This window comes from Solanum dulcamara, chromosome 5 (genome assembly GCF_947179165.1).
Source record: "Solanum dulcamara chromosome 5, daSolDulc1.2, whole genome shotgun sequence".
NCBI lineage: Eukaryota > Viridiplantae > Streptophyta > Magnoliopsida > Solanales > Solanaceae > Solanum > Solanum dulcamara.
This window is the reverse complement of record NC_077241.1, coordinates 67,847,466-67,867,037: the sequence shown is the minus strand read 5'-3', so window position 1 is coordinate 67,867,037 and position 19,572 is coordinate 67,847,466. Positions and strand designations below refer to the sequence as shown.

Here is a 19,572-nt window from a genome sequence, read left to right as displayed (position 1 = left end):
TCAGATAATGCTGAATTTTTTGAAAATATTTATCCGTATAAAACTAAAAGTGAATCCTCAAGTGAAATATCTAAACGACCAAGAGAAGTTCAAAAGGAAAGTAAACCATCCGAAGAGGATTCAAGGCATAGCAAACGTCAAAAGATATCTACTTTCTTTGGACCAGATTTTGTGACATTCTTGCTTGAAAATGAGCCTCAAACATTTAAAGCTGCAATTTCTTCTTCTGATTCAGCATTTTGGAAAGAGGCAATCAATAGTGAGATTCAGTCAATTTTGAATAACCATACATGGGAATTGGTTGATCTTCCTCCTGGAAATAAACCTTTAGGATCAAAATGGATATTTAAAAGGAAAATGAAAGTTGATGGCACTATTGATAAATATAAGGCAAGACTTGTGGTCAAAGGTTATAGACAAAAAGAAGGTCTTGATTACTTTGACACATACTCGCCGGTAACAAGAATAACATCTATTCGAGTGTTAGTGGCACTTGCAGCTGTATATGGTCTTGAAATTCATCAAATGGATGTTAAGACAGCTTTCTTAAATGGAGAATTGGAGGAAGAAATTTACATGGAACAACCTGAGGGTTTCATAGTTCCAGGTAAAGAAAGGAAAGTGTGCAAACTTGTTAAGTCACTTTATGGACTTAAACAAGCACCTAAACAATGGCATGCAAAATTTGACCAAATAATGTTGGCAAATGGATTTAAGATTAATGAGTGTGACAAATGTGTTTACATTAAAAATACTCCAAATCATGAAGTCATTGTTTGTTTATATGTTGATGACATGTTGATAATGAGTAAAGACATTGCCAATGTAAATGCTATGAAGCGTATGCTTGCTAGCAAATTTGACATGAAAGACTTAGGGGTTGCTGACTTAATCTTAGGAATTAGGATCCATAAAACTCCACAAGGTCTAGCATTATCACAGTCACATTATATTGAAAATATACTCGATAAGTTTAAATATTTAAATTTCAATGTTGCAAAAACTCCAATTGATGTAAGTTTTGCACTTCAAAAGAATGAAGGTAAAAGTGACTCACAATTGGACTATGCACGAGTTTTGGGAAGTTTGATGTATATTATGAATTGTACACGACCAGATATAGCATGTGCTATTAGCAAGTTGAGTCGATTCACGAATAATCCTAATCAAACTCATTGGATGGCAATGAAACGAGTCTTGGGGTATTTTAAACACACTCAAAACTATGCTTTGCATTATAATAAATATTCCACAGTAATTAAGGGATATAGTGATGCAAACTGAATCACCGGATCATCTGAAGTTAAATCCACAAGTGGATATGTTTTCACCATTGGTGGAGGAGTAGTGTCTTGGAAATCATCAAAACAGACATGCATCGCCCGCTCTACAATGGAGTCTGAATTTATAGCTTTAGACAAGGCTGGTGAAGAAGCTGAATGGCTTCGAAATATTTTGGAAGATATTTCATTTTGGCCCAAACCTTTGGCACCCATATGTATACATTGTGATAGCCAAGCGGCAATAGGGAGGGCAGGAAATGTTATGTATAATGGAAAATCGCGTCACATTCGACGGCGACACAATACTATTAGACAACTATTCTCTAGTGGTGTTATCACTATTGACTACGTAAAGTCAAGAGATAATATATCGGATCCACTAACAAAAGGCTTATCTAGAGAGGCTGTTGAAAGATCATCGAGGGGAATGGGGTTAAGGCCTAGGACAAGTCAACATGGCGGTAACTCTACCTAGTAGACTGGAGATCCCAAGAACTAGGTTCAAAGAGATCAAACAAAGTTATGATTGACGGTTCAACATTGTCAAATAACTCAACCCATTCTCGTGATGATGACAATGTTCAGAAACAAAGTATAAAACCTTAAAGCTTTTTAATGAGTTAATAAAGCTTTAAAGGTTTTTTTAATGATTATCTAAATCTGACGGAAAATGACTAGATAGTGTGTCTATAGGACTACACGTTTAGAAATCACCTATGTGAATGTGAAGTATAAGTCGCTTCAAGGGGAATGACAGTAAAGGCCCATTCTCTATGCATTCACGAAACCAGGCGGTGTTCATGGCTGAAACGAACACAACCGTGAGAACCATAGATGGTTGATGATTGATTATGTGACTTATGTTGTCTAGTTATACAACAAAGTTCGGCGGTTCAAAGATATCGCATCTACCGATTGATCGAGTATATCCTATATAAGTTCACTATGGAAAGTTCAAAGGGAAACCTACTTATTTAGATGCAATTAATCTTCGCTTGTATATCACACACTTATCCGTGCATTCCTTTATCTTGTAGACATTCCCCATTCATGTGGGGATTGTTGGGTTTAATTAATAGGTTGAATGGGAAATTGAGGGAAAAAGAAGTGGAGAGGAAATGATATGTTCTCTCTTATTTTATTAAATAAGCTTTGGTCCCACATAGGTGGTGGAAATGAAAAGTCTCCTATTTAAAAGTAGAAACACTCCTTCGTGTTGCTAAAGGGTCAAGAAGAGGGTCTCCCCTCGCACCGTCGTCGTCGTCGCTCGCTCGGCTCGGCTACGGCTACGGCTACGGCTTTGGCTTCGGATTTGGATTTGGATTTGGATTTGGTCAATTGATATGATTGATTGATAATCTTTTTGGACCAAATTTTCTTTAATTTTTTAATTAATTAATATTATTTATTTATTTAATTAATTAAGTGGAAAAAATCCTGACCCGTGACCCGCGACCCATTTCTTTCCCGGATTAATTTAAAATTTCCCTCCGTTTTTTCCAACGGATTTTTGAAAGGTTGCAACCTTGTCCGAAAAGTTGCAAACCTTCTCAACAGGCAAACCTTTTCCCAACAGGTGCCTTTTCTTAAAAGGTGTAAACAGTCTATATATATCTGTTAATACCTTCTTCTTCTTCTTCTTTCTGCACTTCCTAAAATCGTGTGATATACATCCTTCAAGTGGTTCGCAGTCATCAAAGATTTGCAGTACCTCTATTTTGGTGAGTACATCGTTCTATCCTGGGAGGAAAGATTCCAAAACCTCGGGTACTTTGAGGGGAATAATTTCCTTAAGGACACACTGTGCATTCAGTGGGCTCGATTCTGTTTCTGCATTAATATTTCAGATTCTGTGTTTTATTACCTTTAGTTGTTGTTACTGGTTTTAATATTTACAATACAGTTTACTAACAAAATCTACATAAAATGAAGATGGATTATTATAGTCCAACGTTTTTGTCATCGATCAGCTAGCCTATTTTTTCTTGCCTTTTCTCAACATCCTGCATCTCATTTGTGTGAGCTATTTGTCTGTATTGTTGTGTTTGGAACTATTTTCATGAGAATATATTCACTTTTTGGCAACACATATTGTGTTATTGTCTCACAAATTACGGAATATTTTTTTTTATAATTGTGGTGTACGTCTAGGTCAGCTTGCACACCAAGACTTGACTATATAAATGAGAAAAAATCATCTACTTTTTTTTTTATCTTTACTGTGATTTAAACATAATTAACTTCATAATTTTCAATCTAATTCATTGATCATTACGGCATACTTTTGAATAACTTTTCTATTGGTAAGTGATGTATCTTTTAGGAATTAATTTACTGCATTTTAATAGTTACTGCAAGAATTTTTTTAAAAAAATGTTTGGTTTCTATTTTATAAAGCAATTTAAATTTAAATTTGGATTTTATCTTTAATGACGTACTTTTATAATGATGACATTCCAAAAAAATTTCAAAGCATGTTTATGATGGTAAATTTCAAAAGTCTTACTTGAAAAAAATAATTAATCTATATTTATCATACATAATCAAATTATGTCACATAAATAAAGATGAAGGGAATTAATACTTTTTACGAAAAAAATTAATTTAAATTTATTTATAATACATAATCAAATTATGTCACATAAATAAAGATGAAGGAAATTAATACTTTTTACGAGTTTGTCTTTCGAATAAGTAGAATTAAACTCTACATATATGACGTGATGAGGTTAATTCCTCTCTCCTTAAAAATGGGCAGATTTGGGAAGATTATGTTTAAAGAATTGTTTAATTATAGTTAATCAATATCCATAATTAGTTAGAAAGAAAAGGAGGAAAATGGCGGTGGACGCAAGAATAAGAAAAACATTTGGTTCTTCTCTGTCTGAAGTTATACTACTTAGTACGTACTATCATTTAAAGTGAAAGTGATTCTTCTCCACACGTACAATCTTTAAGCTTCTTTCATATTGATCAGAAAAATTCTTTGCTTATTACGTTGAAATGGTATAAAGTGATGGATATTGTGTCCATTGTTCGACAAGAATATAAGAAGATCAAAGATAAATTAAAAAAATTAAATATAATAAACAAATATCTGAGATTACAGAATTTATTGTGTGTTCTTAAGAAATTTAATCCCGTTATTATATCTGAGGTTGTGGATTATTTTCTCCCAGGATGAAATTGATATATCGGTTAGAGAAGTTGCGGTACCTCAAACTTCAATAACTTCACCGAACTCAAAAGCTAACAAGGAAATCACACAAAGACTCTATTTTGTTTGTAAGAAATGTATGAAGAAGAAGGAGAAAATTCGATGATAAAAAATGAGAGGAAAATCCTCTATTTATAGACAACAAAGGGTAGTGTGAACATGTGTTTATTGTGCCTTATGGGAAAGGTCACAATCCTTTGAAAAATCACAACCCTTCTCAAAAATCACTATATTTCAGAAAAATCACAACTCTTCAAAATCACGATTAGTTTAGTTGCATGCACTGAGAATGTATTTAAAATTTTAAATCAAAATTATTGAATTACATAGAACTCGTACTTTCGAAAGGACCGTGAGTAATGGGAATTACTTGTACATTACGTAGTCATCATCTATATATAAATAAATATTATTGTCTTTGTGCAGTCACCTCAAAGAGCAAAACCAAAAAAATAAAAAATTCATCAATGATGAGCTCTATGGTTCTTTCATCACCTTTGAGTGGTCTATCACATTCCAAATTAATAACAAACTCCAAGAACTCTTCTTCACCCTCTAAGTCTTTATGTATTTATTTTTCAAACAAAAATATCTCTCTTGAATTCAGCTCCAAATCTTCATTTATGCATGGTGATTTCACTTTTCCTTCACCAAATCTCTCAACATTTGTATCAAAATCTCAATCTTCTAACATTATCACTGCCCAAACTTCTCCACTTGGAGAACATGTTATCTATGATTTCCAAGCTAAGGTAGGCCATTTTAAACCAGTACTTTATTATGTTTTCTCCCTTTTGCTTACGATATTGGTAATTTACCCTGCAGAACGAAATGATGATTTGTAATAGTATAGGGGTGTAATTGAAATATTTAAAATTCATGTATTTGTAATTGAGGTATTATATTTGTGGAGGATTTACATAATATAGGAAGCGTAAATGATTGATTTCTTAAAATAAAGGGTATATGTATAACTAAATCATTATATTTGTGCTGTCAAATATTTGGATCAAATGTATTTAATTTTGTATTTTTGTTAATTGTGACAAAAATTTCTGGAGTATATATAGAGAGATTACTATATTAATGAGATGTTGTCAAATATTTTAAAAACCTCAAAATCAAAAGAATGTTGTATAATATTTATAACTGATATATATATATATATATATATATATATTGTTTTTCATCTTTTTTTTATAGGAAAAGAGAAGAGGTCTCTCACTCAGTTGCTTTAGAGAGAAAGTTGTTCTGATTGTCAATGTTCCTGAGCAAGGGTAGGTGTCCATCAGCCGATTCGGTTCAGTTTTATGTATTATCAATTCGATTTATCAATTTTTAAGTGTTAAATATGTTAAATCAATAAAATATTTTTATTGGTTATTGATTTTTAACGGTTCCATTTTCGGTTTAACCAATAAAAAATACTCATAAAACAAATATCTGACTTTTGCAACAATTTAATGCGATAGAACAATAATGTAACTTTACATAATGCTCATAAAATAGAAACAATCGTAACTAACTTAAATTGAGCTATACAAGTGTAACACAACTAAAAGAACTAGAACAATAATGTAAATTACATGCTAAAAGTCAAAGGTAATAACTAATTAAGTAATGATATTAATATTTAATATTTATGTAGGGGTAAAGATATCACTTTACCAATAACCTAATATTAAAAATTCAAAATCGAACTCATAACCCAATAATTTTTTTATAAAATCATTAAAAAATAATTATTCTAACAACTCAATAACAATAAACTACTAATATTATTTTTTAATTTAATTTATTAATCGATTTGATTTTGGCACACCCTCACTAAGGCTATCCTCTCTTGTCTTCTCCATGAAGTTAATCACAATTCATTTGGTCACTTTTACTTTAATTTTATTAGTTATGTTTTAAATTATTTTTTTCTTAAGCATATCTTTTATTTATTAAAATGTCTTCTCAAGATAAATGTATAATTTATCAAATCCATTTCTCTTACATAGACAATTGAAATTTTGGATATGTTGTTTTCAGTTCCGTGTGGACAGAGTCGCAGTACGACTTACTTCATCATCTATATGACAAGTATAAATCTCAAGGTAATTAAGTGCCTTAATTATATCTCTCCTTGTTAATATTCATTTATTTACTTAGCACTTGAGAAATATAATATAGTTTTAATTAATAACTCCTCTGTTAAACATTATTTACTTTAATCCTAAACTAGGGTTTGAGATAGCTGCATTTCTCTACAATAAGAAAGAAACAGACAAGGCAGGACATAGATATGCACAAAAAGCACCACCAAGGGGGCAACTACAGATTAGTGCTGCTAGGTTTCGATTATTCGATAAGGTTGGTTTTTTAAAATTATTATTATTATTATTATTATTATTATTATTATTATTATTATTATTATTATTATTTCCTTTCTTATTTTTAAAATTTCAATATGAATAATAATGACAGGTAAAAGTTAATGGTCCAAGGGCACATCCACTTTTTGTACATCTAAGGTCAAAATTTGGTATGGGAAAAGCTATCACTACTGAATTCCACAAGTTTTTGGTAGATAGAAATGGAGTACCTTACAAAAGCTTCGGATTGGACACCCCAGGTCATGTAATCGAGGTATTTTTTTTAATTTAATTTATATACGTCGATAATGTATTTTTTTTTCCATATTAATATTAAATTTTTATGAATTAATTATACTAAACATTTATATAATTCAATTCAGTTTTGATTAATACATTTCCTGTATTTTAAATTGAATATGTACATCCTATATAGTATGGAAATTCTAAAAGAGAATAAGCATTTCTTGAAACATGCATATTTCAAAATTCATAAATAGAAAATGATCAAAAATTACTTAATAAGATACATAACCGTCTACTAATAATAAAGTTCTTGCACTTTAATCATGCAAGTTATTTGTACTTTTATTTAATTATATAAATAAAGAAAAACTTTTTTTAATTAAATAAATTCGCTGCAAAACTATCTTAAATTAATTTACTAATTAGTTACATTCGAGTAGGATTTCTGTTGTAAACGATGTGAATATATATTTATAAAAATATAGATGACATCATATATTAAAGAGTTCTCTAAGATAAAAATATTTCGTCAAATACGTGAAATTCCTAATCATCTTTTTTAGTATTTTATGTTCATTTTAATTTAAGAGTTTTAAATATGCATTTTTAAAAGATATTGACCGCCCGTTTCTTAAATGAAAATAAAGGAATTCCTTATCCTAAGGCTATCACTAAATGAATCTGGTAACTAATGCTGCCAGAGAGGCTGAGTTGAGTATTTGTCACATCGCCACCTCCTACAACTTCTATTTTTTTTAAAAAAAAAATAATAATTAGAGACGCGTGAATAAAGATTGTCAACAAAATATTCATACTCTTTTTAAAATTACAAAATATTTAATATACTTAATTACAGATATATCTCATACAATTATAAATGTAGGATTTTCATAATATATGAGTATAAATTTGATTTTAAAATATTTGAAGTGTACCTGAAATAAATCATATTACATAAATGTTTAGTGTAGCTAATGCTTTTTTTGGCCTGGTTTTCTTGTTCATGTTCTACTTACTGATCACTAATATTTTCTTCATTAACCAGGAAGAGGTTAAGCTTTTACTCTTGGAGGATGCAGATTGACAAAGTTTAAGCTTCCCACTAGGATGGATGACACATTACTTATTTACCTTGACCTTTTGGTGTTTTCGGTTTTTTACATACAAATTCTCTAAAATTAAAATAAAATTCTCTTGGAGAACACTTGCTGAAAATAAGCACAATTTATGTCTGAATTAGGCTAATGATGACTTGTTTAAATTATTATTCCAGTGCTAGTGAAATATTTTCGAAGTGTGTGCTCTGTGAGACTAATTTTTTTTTCACGATGGTATGTATAACGTGAATTCATATATTGTCACGATATAAAAATTGAGGTCAGGATAACACACATTCCAACATCCAATTTGATGTGTAAGTCTAAAAGTAAAACTCATACGAGATTCTCAAAGGGAAAGTCAAGCCACAAATTAAATAAAAAGGACACGAAGAAATTATCTAAAAACCTGGTGTCATAAGTATAAACAACATCTAATACAAAGGTCAAATCTAATATACATCACATGTCTCTGAGTAATAATAAAGACTGAAAAATAAAAGATAGAAATAGTGGCGATACGAATTCCAGGACTCACCACTAATCTGAATGATATGATATCCACTAGAGAGATCAGCTGTCGCGCGGGATACCCTGACTAGGATCAGCATAAAAAAGGGACATAGAAGTGGGGGTGAGTACAATCCACATGTACTCAGTAGTTTTGACTGACCGAGTATAAGGAACTAATCAAGCTTATGCAATAAACTAAGGAATGCTTCCACCTCTATACAGAAAAGTCTCATTCCGACATCGGTGCCGCCAATTTATATAGAACGGAGCAAATAAAGTAAACACATAGGGGCAGTTCAATATCATAAATAATCAAATAAGTTAAGTAGTCCAAATAGCAATACAATGCAATGAGATGGTGGTACGATGGAATCAAGGCTATCACACAACCTGTCGTATATACCTGTCGAGCTAAGGCTTCCAGACAAGGATCAATGGGGGAATCGTAGTCCATATACCAAATCACAATCTTAATATCTCATCAACTTGCCACCTAGCTCATGGCCAAGGATATAAAACTGTGTCACATTTTTTTTCTCAAAAAGAATTTTCACATTTCTCAGCTTCCCAAGATCAATGATATGATGAATGCATCACAACACATATGGTATGGAGGCAATATTCAACTCAACATGTAATATAAGTTTTAAAGTTCTCAAAATTCAACCTAAACCTGATATACACCCTCAATAGATAGTAATGGGACGGAAATACATGAAATACGTGTTCACCCTTTTTGAAAATATTTTGGTACTCCAGTATGCCCAAAAACCCCTCAACTCAATCCCTCAGGCGGGAATTATAAGTCAAATAGTCTCCTCAAGCCTCTCTTACAGGCAAATCATGAATCATATTCTCTCAAAGAAAATAAAATAGCAAATAAGGCCCACACATGGGCTATACAACACAAATAAGACCCACACGGGCATCACGATATAAATAAGCCCCCACATGAATATCACAGTGAAAATAACTGTCTCAAATCATACTATGATCCTATCCCAAAGTCTATAACATATGAATGACTAATTATCCAATCGCAGTCTCAAAGAAGGATAACCAAATCTACCTCGGCGACTGAAACTTCATATGAACGCTCTAATCGGGGTTCAACTCATAAACATCGAATCCGAAATGGTTACCCGTTATCAAGAATAGAAAGAGTTCATCAAAAGGAGTCTAACAATACCCATATTGTAATATTTTAGAACTGGGGTCAAAATCGTCCAAAAATTATTTCTAAAACGAAAAAGGGCAAATCTAAAATTTTATTTTAAATCATGTTCTATAATCACGATCCTGACTCACCGTGATTGGCATCCACACTAATCCTCCGGTGGGAGAACCATTATTACAGCCCAAACTAACAACACTCGCGATGATATAAGACATTTAAAGATGCAAAAACAGGTTTAATAATAAAGAAATGACTGAGTTCATAGAAACTCAGAAATATCTAGTTAACCCCAAATATGCAAAATTTAACTCCTCGGATCTGAAAGTCGAATGTACCGAAACTCTAGCAAAACATCAAGTCTAGGAAAGGGGAAGCAACCCCAACAAGTCATAGAATAACAACGTTTAAAAGTTTAAGTCCTGAAAAAAGGACTAGAATAAGGAGAGTCCACGACAGCCTGAAAAAGATGGCTCACCCTTGAAGAGGGCAGCTAACGATCCTCTATTCTAGGTCTCTCAATAGCCGTATGAATATGCTCTATACTCAACAAAGACAGAACAAGTGTAGTATCAGTACACAAAACAATAGTGTACTGGTAGGATCACGCAGCTAGCCAATAAGCGAGACATGAACAAGTAAATATAACATAGTAACTACATATATACAAAGTAGACTTAACCATTAACATCTCATAACCAGTACTCAACATGATCACATTTATCAGTCCCAATTGTCATGTAATTTCACATAAGGGTCCTCTTAGGGGACCTACAAGCACTTATTTATGTGTCGGAATGTGACACCTAGTTCAAAGTTGACACCCGATCCAAATATATGTCAGAACATAACACCCGATCCAAATGCGTGTCAGAACATGATATCCAATCCAAATACAAGTTAGCCACAATCACAATGAATAATCAACTATCATATCTACCAAGAACAGATTCATCACAAGTCATTGACATTAAGTAGCCAATTCACATAGATCATTTCGTTCTTCTTTGTTCATATACACATATGTTTACATCGGGGTAATTTAAAAAGTACATGAATCACATACAGGAAGACAGGTCATCACCTACCTCGAAATCAAGCTTGACCACTCTAAAGTACATGAGTTTTTCCTTTTCGGGTTCGTTCAACTTGTTTTTGATCTAGAAATAGTAATAACATACAAAAGATCAATACAAAGACTTCATTTACATGACCTCTTAGGTCAAATCCATGATCCTAACCTTCATTTTAAGGCTATTTTATTAGTTTCAGTCTAAAACCCTCCTCCAATGATCACCAGCCATAGCAAATGGGTTCTAGGAATCAAACTACAAATTGATGGAGTAATTACTTACATTTGGCACAAATTATGGTGGAAATCAGCAGGAACTCGCCCTAGGTCGCTTCTGATCTCTTCTGAAAGAAGTGAGAATGAATAAAATTGTTCTGGAATTTTTTTCCGACTTAAGTCATGTTTTTCGATTGGGCCCTCAAAAACCATCGAGGTCCGATAAAAATAAACTAAATACGATACTACACTGAATTTTGATATTTCAGACTCAATGGAATCGTTGGATTTTCAAAAAAAGGTCGTTATGACGAAATTACCCTCCCAATCCCTTTTAGGCCTAAAACTCAACTTTTAGCCTAATTTTTCAAAACGAAAACTAAGTTTTGGGGCTCTAAGCCAACACTCAATTAGACCAAACTCGACGTTCCGAATGCAACAGAACAGACAAAAATTCCGTCAGACGCTTGGATCTCAATATATTGACCAAAGTCAACTATCTCAATGAAACTTCCCACTCAAGGTTTCAAATCGCCAAAATACACCCGATCGCCTTGGGAACCATGCCAACCATCCCCATATCACAAACAAAGCATGAAAATGCTACGGAGAAGAAAAAGATGATCATTTCTCATAAAAAATTAATTTCTCAAGAATAGGGGTATTACATATATTATTTCAAATAGTTGTTCGCGCAAAAAATTAGCCCACAAATATATAATATCATATAATTATGTATAATATAGTATATTGGCTAGTTGCTCCAAATAATTTTGAAAGGGTGATCAACTATTTGGAAATGGCCGGTGATTTTAAATTTTTAGCCCACTAGCTAGCTCCCTGAGATTAATTTCAACGTCAAAAATTAAAATTTATTAAATTTAAAATTTAATCGGGGAAAGCAAAGTTAATTACAATACATACAAATTTCAAAGTTTTTTTCCCCCACAAAACTAGGTAGTAAAATCACCATACATACAAATTTCAAATCAAATCTCCAACGATCATATCAGAAACATATGTACATCATGAGGCACCCAAGACATAATGTGATGAATGTATATCGATTTCATTTTTTTAAAAATGGTGAAATGAAAAGGCATTGTTATTGTTCTATGGTGTTTTTTGAGGATTAATTAATAATCTAAAGCTGAAAGCAAGATGTACTACAAATTAAATAGTGTTATGAATTAACTTAACTTAACTTAGTAATAAGCAAAATAAATAAAAGGAGATATATTGGAAAGTGAAAGTAGAAACAAAGGAGAAAAGAGAAATGTCGTGTGTTCTCTGTATCTGTGTATTTCTTCCATATCAGTATTACCTCTATATATAGGCATAATTTAGTGGGCTGCCCATTTTCAGTGGGCCCCACTTATTTAAATAATTTTATTTAGTAGACATTCCACATATTCTACTTAACACTCCCCCTTGGATGTCCACGTGTAATGTGCCACTATAAAAACACTTTACAAGAAATAAGATACATAGTTATTCTGATGTTATGCCTCGTTAAAATCTTACTAAAAAAAACCAGTGGGAAAAGCCTAATGAAGGAAAAAGAGTACACACATCTGGTAATACGCCGTGAATGCTGCCTCATTAAAAACCTTATCAGGAAAACCAGTGGGATAAAATCTTGGTTAAGGGAAAAAGAGTGCAGCATGTATTTTACTCCCCCTGATGAAAACTTCATTTGATATTTTGGAGACGACGCATTCCAACCTTATATCTTAGTTTTTCAAAAGTTGAGGTTGGTAATGTCTTTGTGAATAAATCTGCAAGATTATCACTTGAACGAACTTGTTGTACATCAATTTCACCATTCTTCTGAAGATCGTGTGTGAAAAATAATTTTGGTGAAATATGTTTCGTTCTGTCTCCTTTTATGAAGCCACCTTTCAATTGAGCTATGCACGCGGTATTATCTTCGAATATAATTGTGGGTACTTTGACATCACTTTTCAGGCCATATCTTTCTTTGATAAACTGTATCATCGATCTCAACCATACACATTCTCTACTTGCTTCATGAATTGCTATTATTTCAGCATGATTTAAAGAAGTAGCAACAATGGACTGTTTTGTAGATCGCCATGATATAGCAGTCCCTCCGTGTGTAAACAGATAACCTGTCTGAGATCGAGCTTTATGTGGGTCTGATAAATAACCTGCATCCACGTAACCAATAAGGTCTGCGCAACCTTTGTTAGTATAAAACAAACCCATATCAATAGTACCCTTCAGGTATCGCAAAATATGCTTGATACCGTTCCAATGTCTTCGCGTTGGGGATGAACTATACCTTGCCAGCAAATATACAGAAGATGTTATATCAGGCCTAGTTGCGTTAGCAAGATACATAAGTGCACCAATAGCACTGAGATATGGTACTTCAGGACCAATAATTTCTTCATCCTCTCCTAGAGGTCGAAATTGATCTTTTTCCACTTCAAGTGATCGAACAATCATTGGAGTACTTAATGGATGTACTTTGTCCATGTAGAATCTTTTTAAGATCTTTTCAGTGTAGGCAGATTGATGGACAAAAACTCCGTTTGCTAAATGTTCAATTTGCAGGCCTAGACAAAGTTTTGTCTTTCCAAGATCTTTCATTTCAAATTCTTTCTTTAGATATTCAATCGCCTTTTGGACCTCTTCAGGGGTTCCAATGAGATTTATGTCATTAACATAAACGGCGAGTATCACAAACTCTGATTCTGTTTTCTTAATAAAAACACATGGACAAATGACATCATTTATATAGCCTTCATTTATCAAGTACTCACTGAGGCGATTATACCACATACGCCCTGATTGTTTTAAACCATATAATGATCTTTGCAGTTTTATTGAGTACATTTCCCGAGACTTTTTACATGCTTCAGACAATTTTAATCCATATGGAATTTTTATGTAAATTTTATTATCAAGTGAACCATAAAGGTAAGCTATAACTACATCCATTAGATGTATTTCAAGATTTTTATGTACAGCTAAACTGATGAGATATCAAAAAGTTATTCCATCCATAACTGGTGAATATGTTTCTTCATAGTTGACCCTGGGTCTTTGAGAGAATCCTTGTGCAACAAGACGTGCCTTGTATCTTACAATTTCATTTCTCTCATTTCGTTTTCGCATAAAAACCCATTTATAGCCAACTGGTTTTACACCTTCAGGGTTTGGACTACAGGTCCAAAACCCTCACGTTTAGCAAGTGAGTCTATTTCTGATTGAATTGCCTTTTGCCATTCTGACCAATCACATCTACGTCGACATTCTTCGACGGATTTAGGCTCAAGACTTTCACTATCTTGCATGAGGTTAATTGCAATATTATATGCAAAAACATTATCCACCGTAATTTTTGATCGATCTAAATTTATCTCATCACCGGTTGAACTTATTGAAAGTTCTTCAATCACTTGAGTCTCGGGTTCACTGATTTCTTCAGGAATATCAGCAATACGCAAACCTTGACCTTCTTCAGGAAGTTCGTGTGTAGTATCATCTTTATTATTTCTTACGCTTTTTTTCTAGGATTTTTATCCTTTGAACCCAATGGTCTACCACGCTTCAGGCGTGTTTGGGATTCAGAAGCTATGATACTAGTAGATGGTCCTTTAGGGACATCAATATGGATAGGCACATTCACTGCAGGGATATGTGACTTAGTTATCCGTTTTAAATCAGTAAATGCATCTGGCATTTGATTTGCTATTTTTTGTAAGTGGATGATCTTTTGGACCTCCTGCTCACATGTGCGGGTACGTGGATCAAAATGTGATAGTGATGAAACTTTCCACGCAATTTTTTTTCTTTTTCGAGTTCCTTTTTCTCTCCCCCTAATAGCGAGAAAAATATTTCATCAAATCGACAATCTACAAATCGAACAGTGAATAAGTCTCCAGTCAACGGTTCAAGGTATCAAATTATTGAGGGTGAGTCAAACCCAACATATATGCCCAACCTACGTTGAGGACCCATTTTTGTACGTTGTGGTGGTGCTACAGGCACATATACCGCACAACCAAAAATTCTTAAATGGGCTATATTTGGTTCATGACCAAATACTAATTATGACGGAGAGTATTTATTATAATGTGTCGGTCTTAGACGTACAAGTGCTGCTGTATGTAAGATAGCATGACCCCAAACAGTAATTGGCAATTTTGTTTTCATTAGTAGAGGTCTTGCTATTAATTGTAGGCGCTTAATAAATGACTCTACAAGGCCATTTTGAGTATGAACATGAGCAACAGGATGTTTAATTTTTATCCCAATCGATAAGCAATAATCATCAAAAGTTTGGGATGTAAATTCTCCAGCATTATCAAGACGAATAACCTTTATTGGATAATCTGGGAATTGCGCCTTTAATCTTATTATTTGTGCTAACAATTTCGCAAACGCCAGGTTGCGGGATGATAAAAGGCACACATGAGACCATCTAGATGATGCATCTATTAGGACCATAAAATATCTAAACAATCCACTAGGTGGATGAATAGGTCCACATATATCTCCATGTATACGCTCTAAAAATCTAGGAGATTCGATGCCAACCTTTAGGGTCGATGGCCTGGCAATTAATTTGCCTTGATAACAAGCAGCACATGAAAATTCATCATTCGTAAAAATCTTCTGGTTCTTTAACGGATGTCCAGTTGAATTTTCAAGAATTCGTCTCATCATTATTGATCCAGGATGACCTATTCGATCATGCCATAGCACAAATGTTTTTGGATCAGTAAACTTCTGGTTTACGATCATATGTGCTTCAATTGCACTAATTTTTGTATAATATAGGCCAGATGACAAAGTTGGTAATTTTTCCAAAATATATTTCTCGCCTGAGACACTCTTGGTTATACCAAGATATTCACTATTTATTTCAGTTAGTGTCTCAACATGATATCCATTTATGCGGATATCTTTAAAACTTAACAAATTTCTTGGAGATTTGGAAGAAAATAGTGCATCTTCTATAATAATTTTTGTCCCCTTAGGTAGAATTATAGTAGCTCTTCCGGAGCCTTCAATCATTTTGGAATTGCCGGATATCGTAGTAACATTAGCTTTTCTTCTACGCAAGTTGGAAAAATATTTTTCGTCTTTAAAAATAGCATGAGTTGTTCCACTATCAATTACACAAATATCTTCTTGATTGATCATTGATCCAAATAAAATTTGAGGCATTTCCATATTTTCTTCACAAAGAAAGAAAGTAAATATTATAATTAATACATAATTTATTATACAAAATTTTATTTTATTACATGGATTTAGAAAAATACAAATATAATATTTAATATATACTACAACAAAGAGAATTATTTAAATATTATCGGGCTTATCAACATTCATGTTTACTTCTCGAAAATTAAAGAAATCAGCTACATCCAGATGCATGGGCTCAATATTGTCCTCAAAGATAAAATTTGTCTCTGGATTATTTTCTGCCCTCTTTAACGATGCCTGATATAGCTGAACCAAGCGTTTTGACGACCGGCAAGTGCGCGACCAGTGCCCTACACCTCCACATCTATGACATACACTTTCTGAATTTTTCTTGGGTAAAGCTTCTGGCTTTTTACCCTGCCTTTTATATTGCTGATCATTTCTCGGTGCCAATCGATTATCATGATTATAATTTTTTTTTCGCCCATGACCACGACCACGACTGAGGCCATGACCTTTTTCTCGTTGGTTATAATTTGCCTGATTCACTTCAGGGAGCGTCAATGAACCAACAGGCCGACTATCATGATTTTTCATTAATAATTCATTATGACATTCAACAATAAGTAGGTGAGATAATAATTCAGAATATTTTGTAAAGTCTTTTTCGCGATATTGCTGCTGCAGGAGCATATTCGCGGGTGGAAATGTGGAGTATGTTTTCTCAAGTTTATCTTGTTTCGTGATTTCATCTACGCATAAAGTTAACTGAGCTATAATTCTAAATAAAACAGAATTATATTCAGTTATATTTTTAAAGTCCATCAGTCTCAGATTTAATCAGTCATAACGTGCTTGTGGAAGCATGACCAACTTCAGGTGGTCATACCTTTCTTTTAAATTTTTCCACAATTTCAAGGGATCTTTTAATGTAAGATATTGTAATTTAAGACCCTCGTCAAGATGGTGGCGGAGGAAAATCATAGCTTTTGCACGGTCTTGACTAGATGCCGTGTTATCATCTTTGATGGTGTCTGCCAGACCCATCGATTCAAGATGAATTTCGGCATCTAGTGCCCATGAGGAGTAATATTTTCCAGAGATATCCAAAGCAACAAATTCAAGTTTTGAAATGTTTGCCATTTTTATGAAAAGAAAATTAAATAAAATTCTTACCGCTTTTGTTACCTTCAAAAACAAATAGCCGGAGCCTCGTGCTGATAACGTGTTATGAATTAACTTAACTTAGTAATAAGCAAAATAAATAAAAGGAGATATATTGGAAAGTGAAAGTAGAAACAAAGGAGAAAAGAGAAATGTCGTGTGTTCTCTGTATCTGTGTATTTCTTCCATATCAGTATTGCCTCTATATATAGGCATAATTTAGTGGGCTGCCCATTTTCAGTGGGCCCCACTTATTTAAATAATTTTGTTTAGTGGACATTCCATGTATTCTACTTAACAAATAGTATATTATACTCCACTAGCTAGTTAATTATGTGGTAACAACCACCTTTAATATATGTTTTTAATTTTTCGTCTTTTGCCATGAAAGATAGTACCCACTACCCAGCTTCACAAAGTGGACTACATATTGCATCAATATTTTGCTTTATTAGAGATGCAACTAGCAAGTCATTCTTCAATATTGTATAAATCCTCACGTGGAAAAAGAAAAAAACCCAACTAAATAACTAATTAAGTGTAGAAGAATTGCTTCTTTTTTTTTTACCATACATTGAAAAGATTGATCACAAATTATGAAAATAATGAACCTTCTAGGCGGAAACAAAGATCTTTAAGAACATTTTGATTATAATTGAAGGATTAATGACGATTTCGTTACATAAAAGAATAATGTTTTGAATAAATTGTAAGGATTAGAATGCCATAATATATTTCAGTTTTGACATACAAAATTTAGTTTAATGAAAATTTATGAAAGTATCCTTATCTGTTTACCCCTAATTTGCTCTATGTAAGTTTAATTATTATTATTTTTCCATTCTTGACATAAGTTATAGAGAAAGCAAGTTAGACGACACAAATTTTATGGTGTTTTCTAGAATTTATTTTAGTGTTCACAAATTGAAATTATGTCTTTTTGGAACATATATATTCTCTTTATTATTTTTAGAGAGAAAAATTTGATAGTCAATGTGGAACGAGTATATGTGTAAGTTGTGTTTTTTGTTTTTCTTTGGAATGCCCTCTTCGCAAATGACATAATTTGTTGTACCTTTAGTGTCATTAATGGTGAGATATCGCTATATGACATAACTTATTTGTTATTCATAATTATGCCTACAACATAAGAAATGAACTCACCCTTTGACACCAATAATATGAACATATAAATTTATACCATAAAAAAATATTTATTATTTAAATATCAAAAATATATTTGATTATTTATTTATTACTTAAAATTTTAAAAAATAAAAGAATATAAACAATATATCTGAAAGACAAAAATCAACATCACCTAAAAATAGATGTATTTCTGCGAATTACACCATCAATATCCCTAACAAATAAAAATTGGACAAGGATAAAATTGATTTAGAGGAGTATCCACATCGTTACGTACGAACCTTACTTGGACTTTTCAATAGGTTATGACAAAAGCTATACTGCTATATGGCACTTCCAATTTTACACACTAATTAAGAAATTATTAATATATTAAAAAATTTTATTTTTTATTTTTTATTTATATCAATAAAACATACATAAAGTGTAGAAATAGTTAATAGTGAAAATTATTTATATTTAAAATATCATATTAATTGTAGAAGTAAAATATAAAAAAATTTAATTAATTTTATCTTAATTTGATAAATAATCAAGTAATATGGAATAAATATTTTTAATAAGATATCCATCTAATATGAAACGGGGGGAGTAGCTTTTTTTCTGAGTTTGGAGTTTTTCATTATTTGCTCGAAAAATTATGTACAATGTAATGTAAATGATCTCAAGGCGTTTGAATTGATTTATTTTAAATATTTTTAATTTTAAAATTTAGTTTTTTTTTAACTTTTACTGTTATTTGGAAAAGTTAAATATTTTCTTTGTTAATATTAATGAGATAAGATCTAATCCTGTTTATTAGTATTTTTCTTTCTAATGTTTTCTTTTATTTATTAATTAAAATTAAAAAATTAATCCTAATCATAGGCAAATTTGCTTAATAAAAGAAGGAAAGCTATA

The 19,572-nt window shown here is 32.2% G+C and overlaps 1 protein-coding gene across 1 annotated transcript; it reads left to right on the top strand.

Moving 5' to 3' along the window:
- The first annotated feature begins 4,944 nt into the window (after positions 1–4,944).
- Positions 4,945–8,426, top strand: LOC129888413 (probable phospholipid hydroperoxide glutathione peroxidase). Its single transcript, XM_055963395.1, has 6 exons — positions 4,945–5,252; positions 5,704–5,777; positions 6,535–6,599; positions 6,728–6,855; positions 6,970–7,131; positions 8,149–8,426. The coding sequence occupies exons 1-6, from the start codon at positions 4,968–4,970 to the stop codon at positions 8,185–8,187; spliced, it is 753 nt and encodes a 250-aa protein (XP_055819370.1). The 5' UTR covers positions 4,945–4,967; the 3' UTR covers positions 8,188–8,426.
- Positions 8,427–19,572: the final 11,146 nt, after the last annotated feature.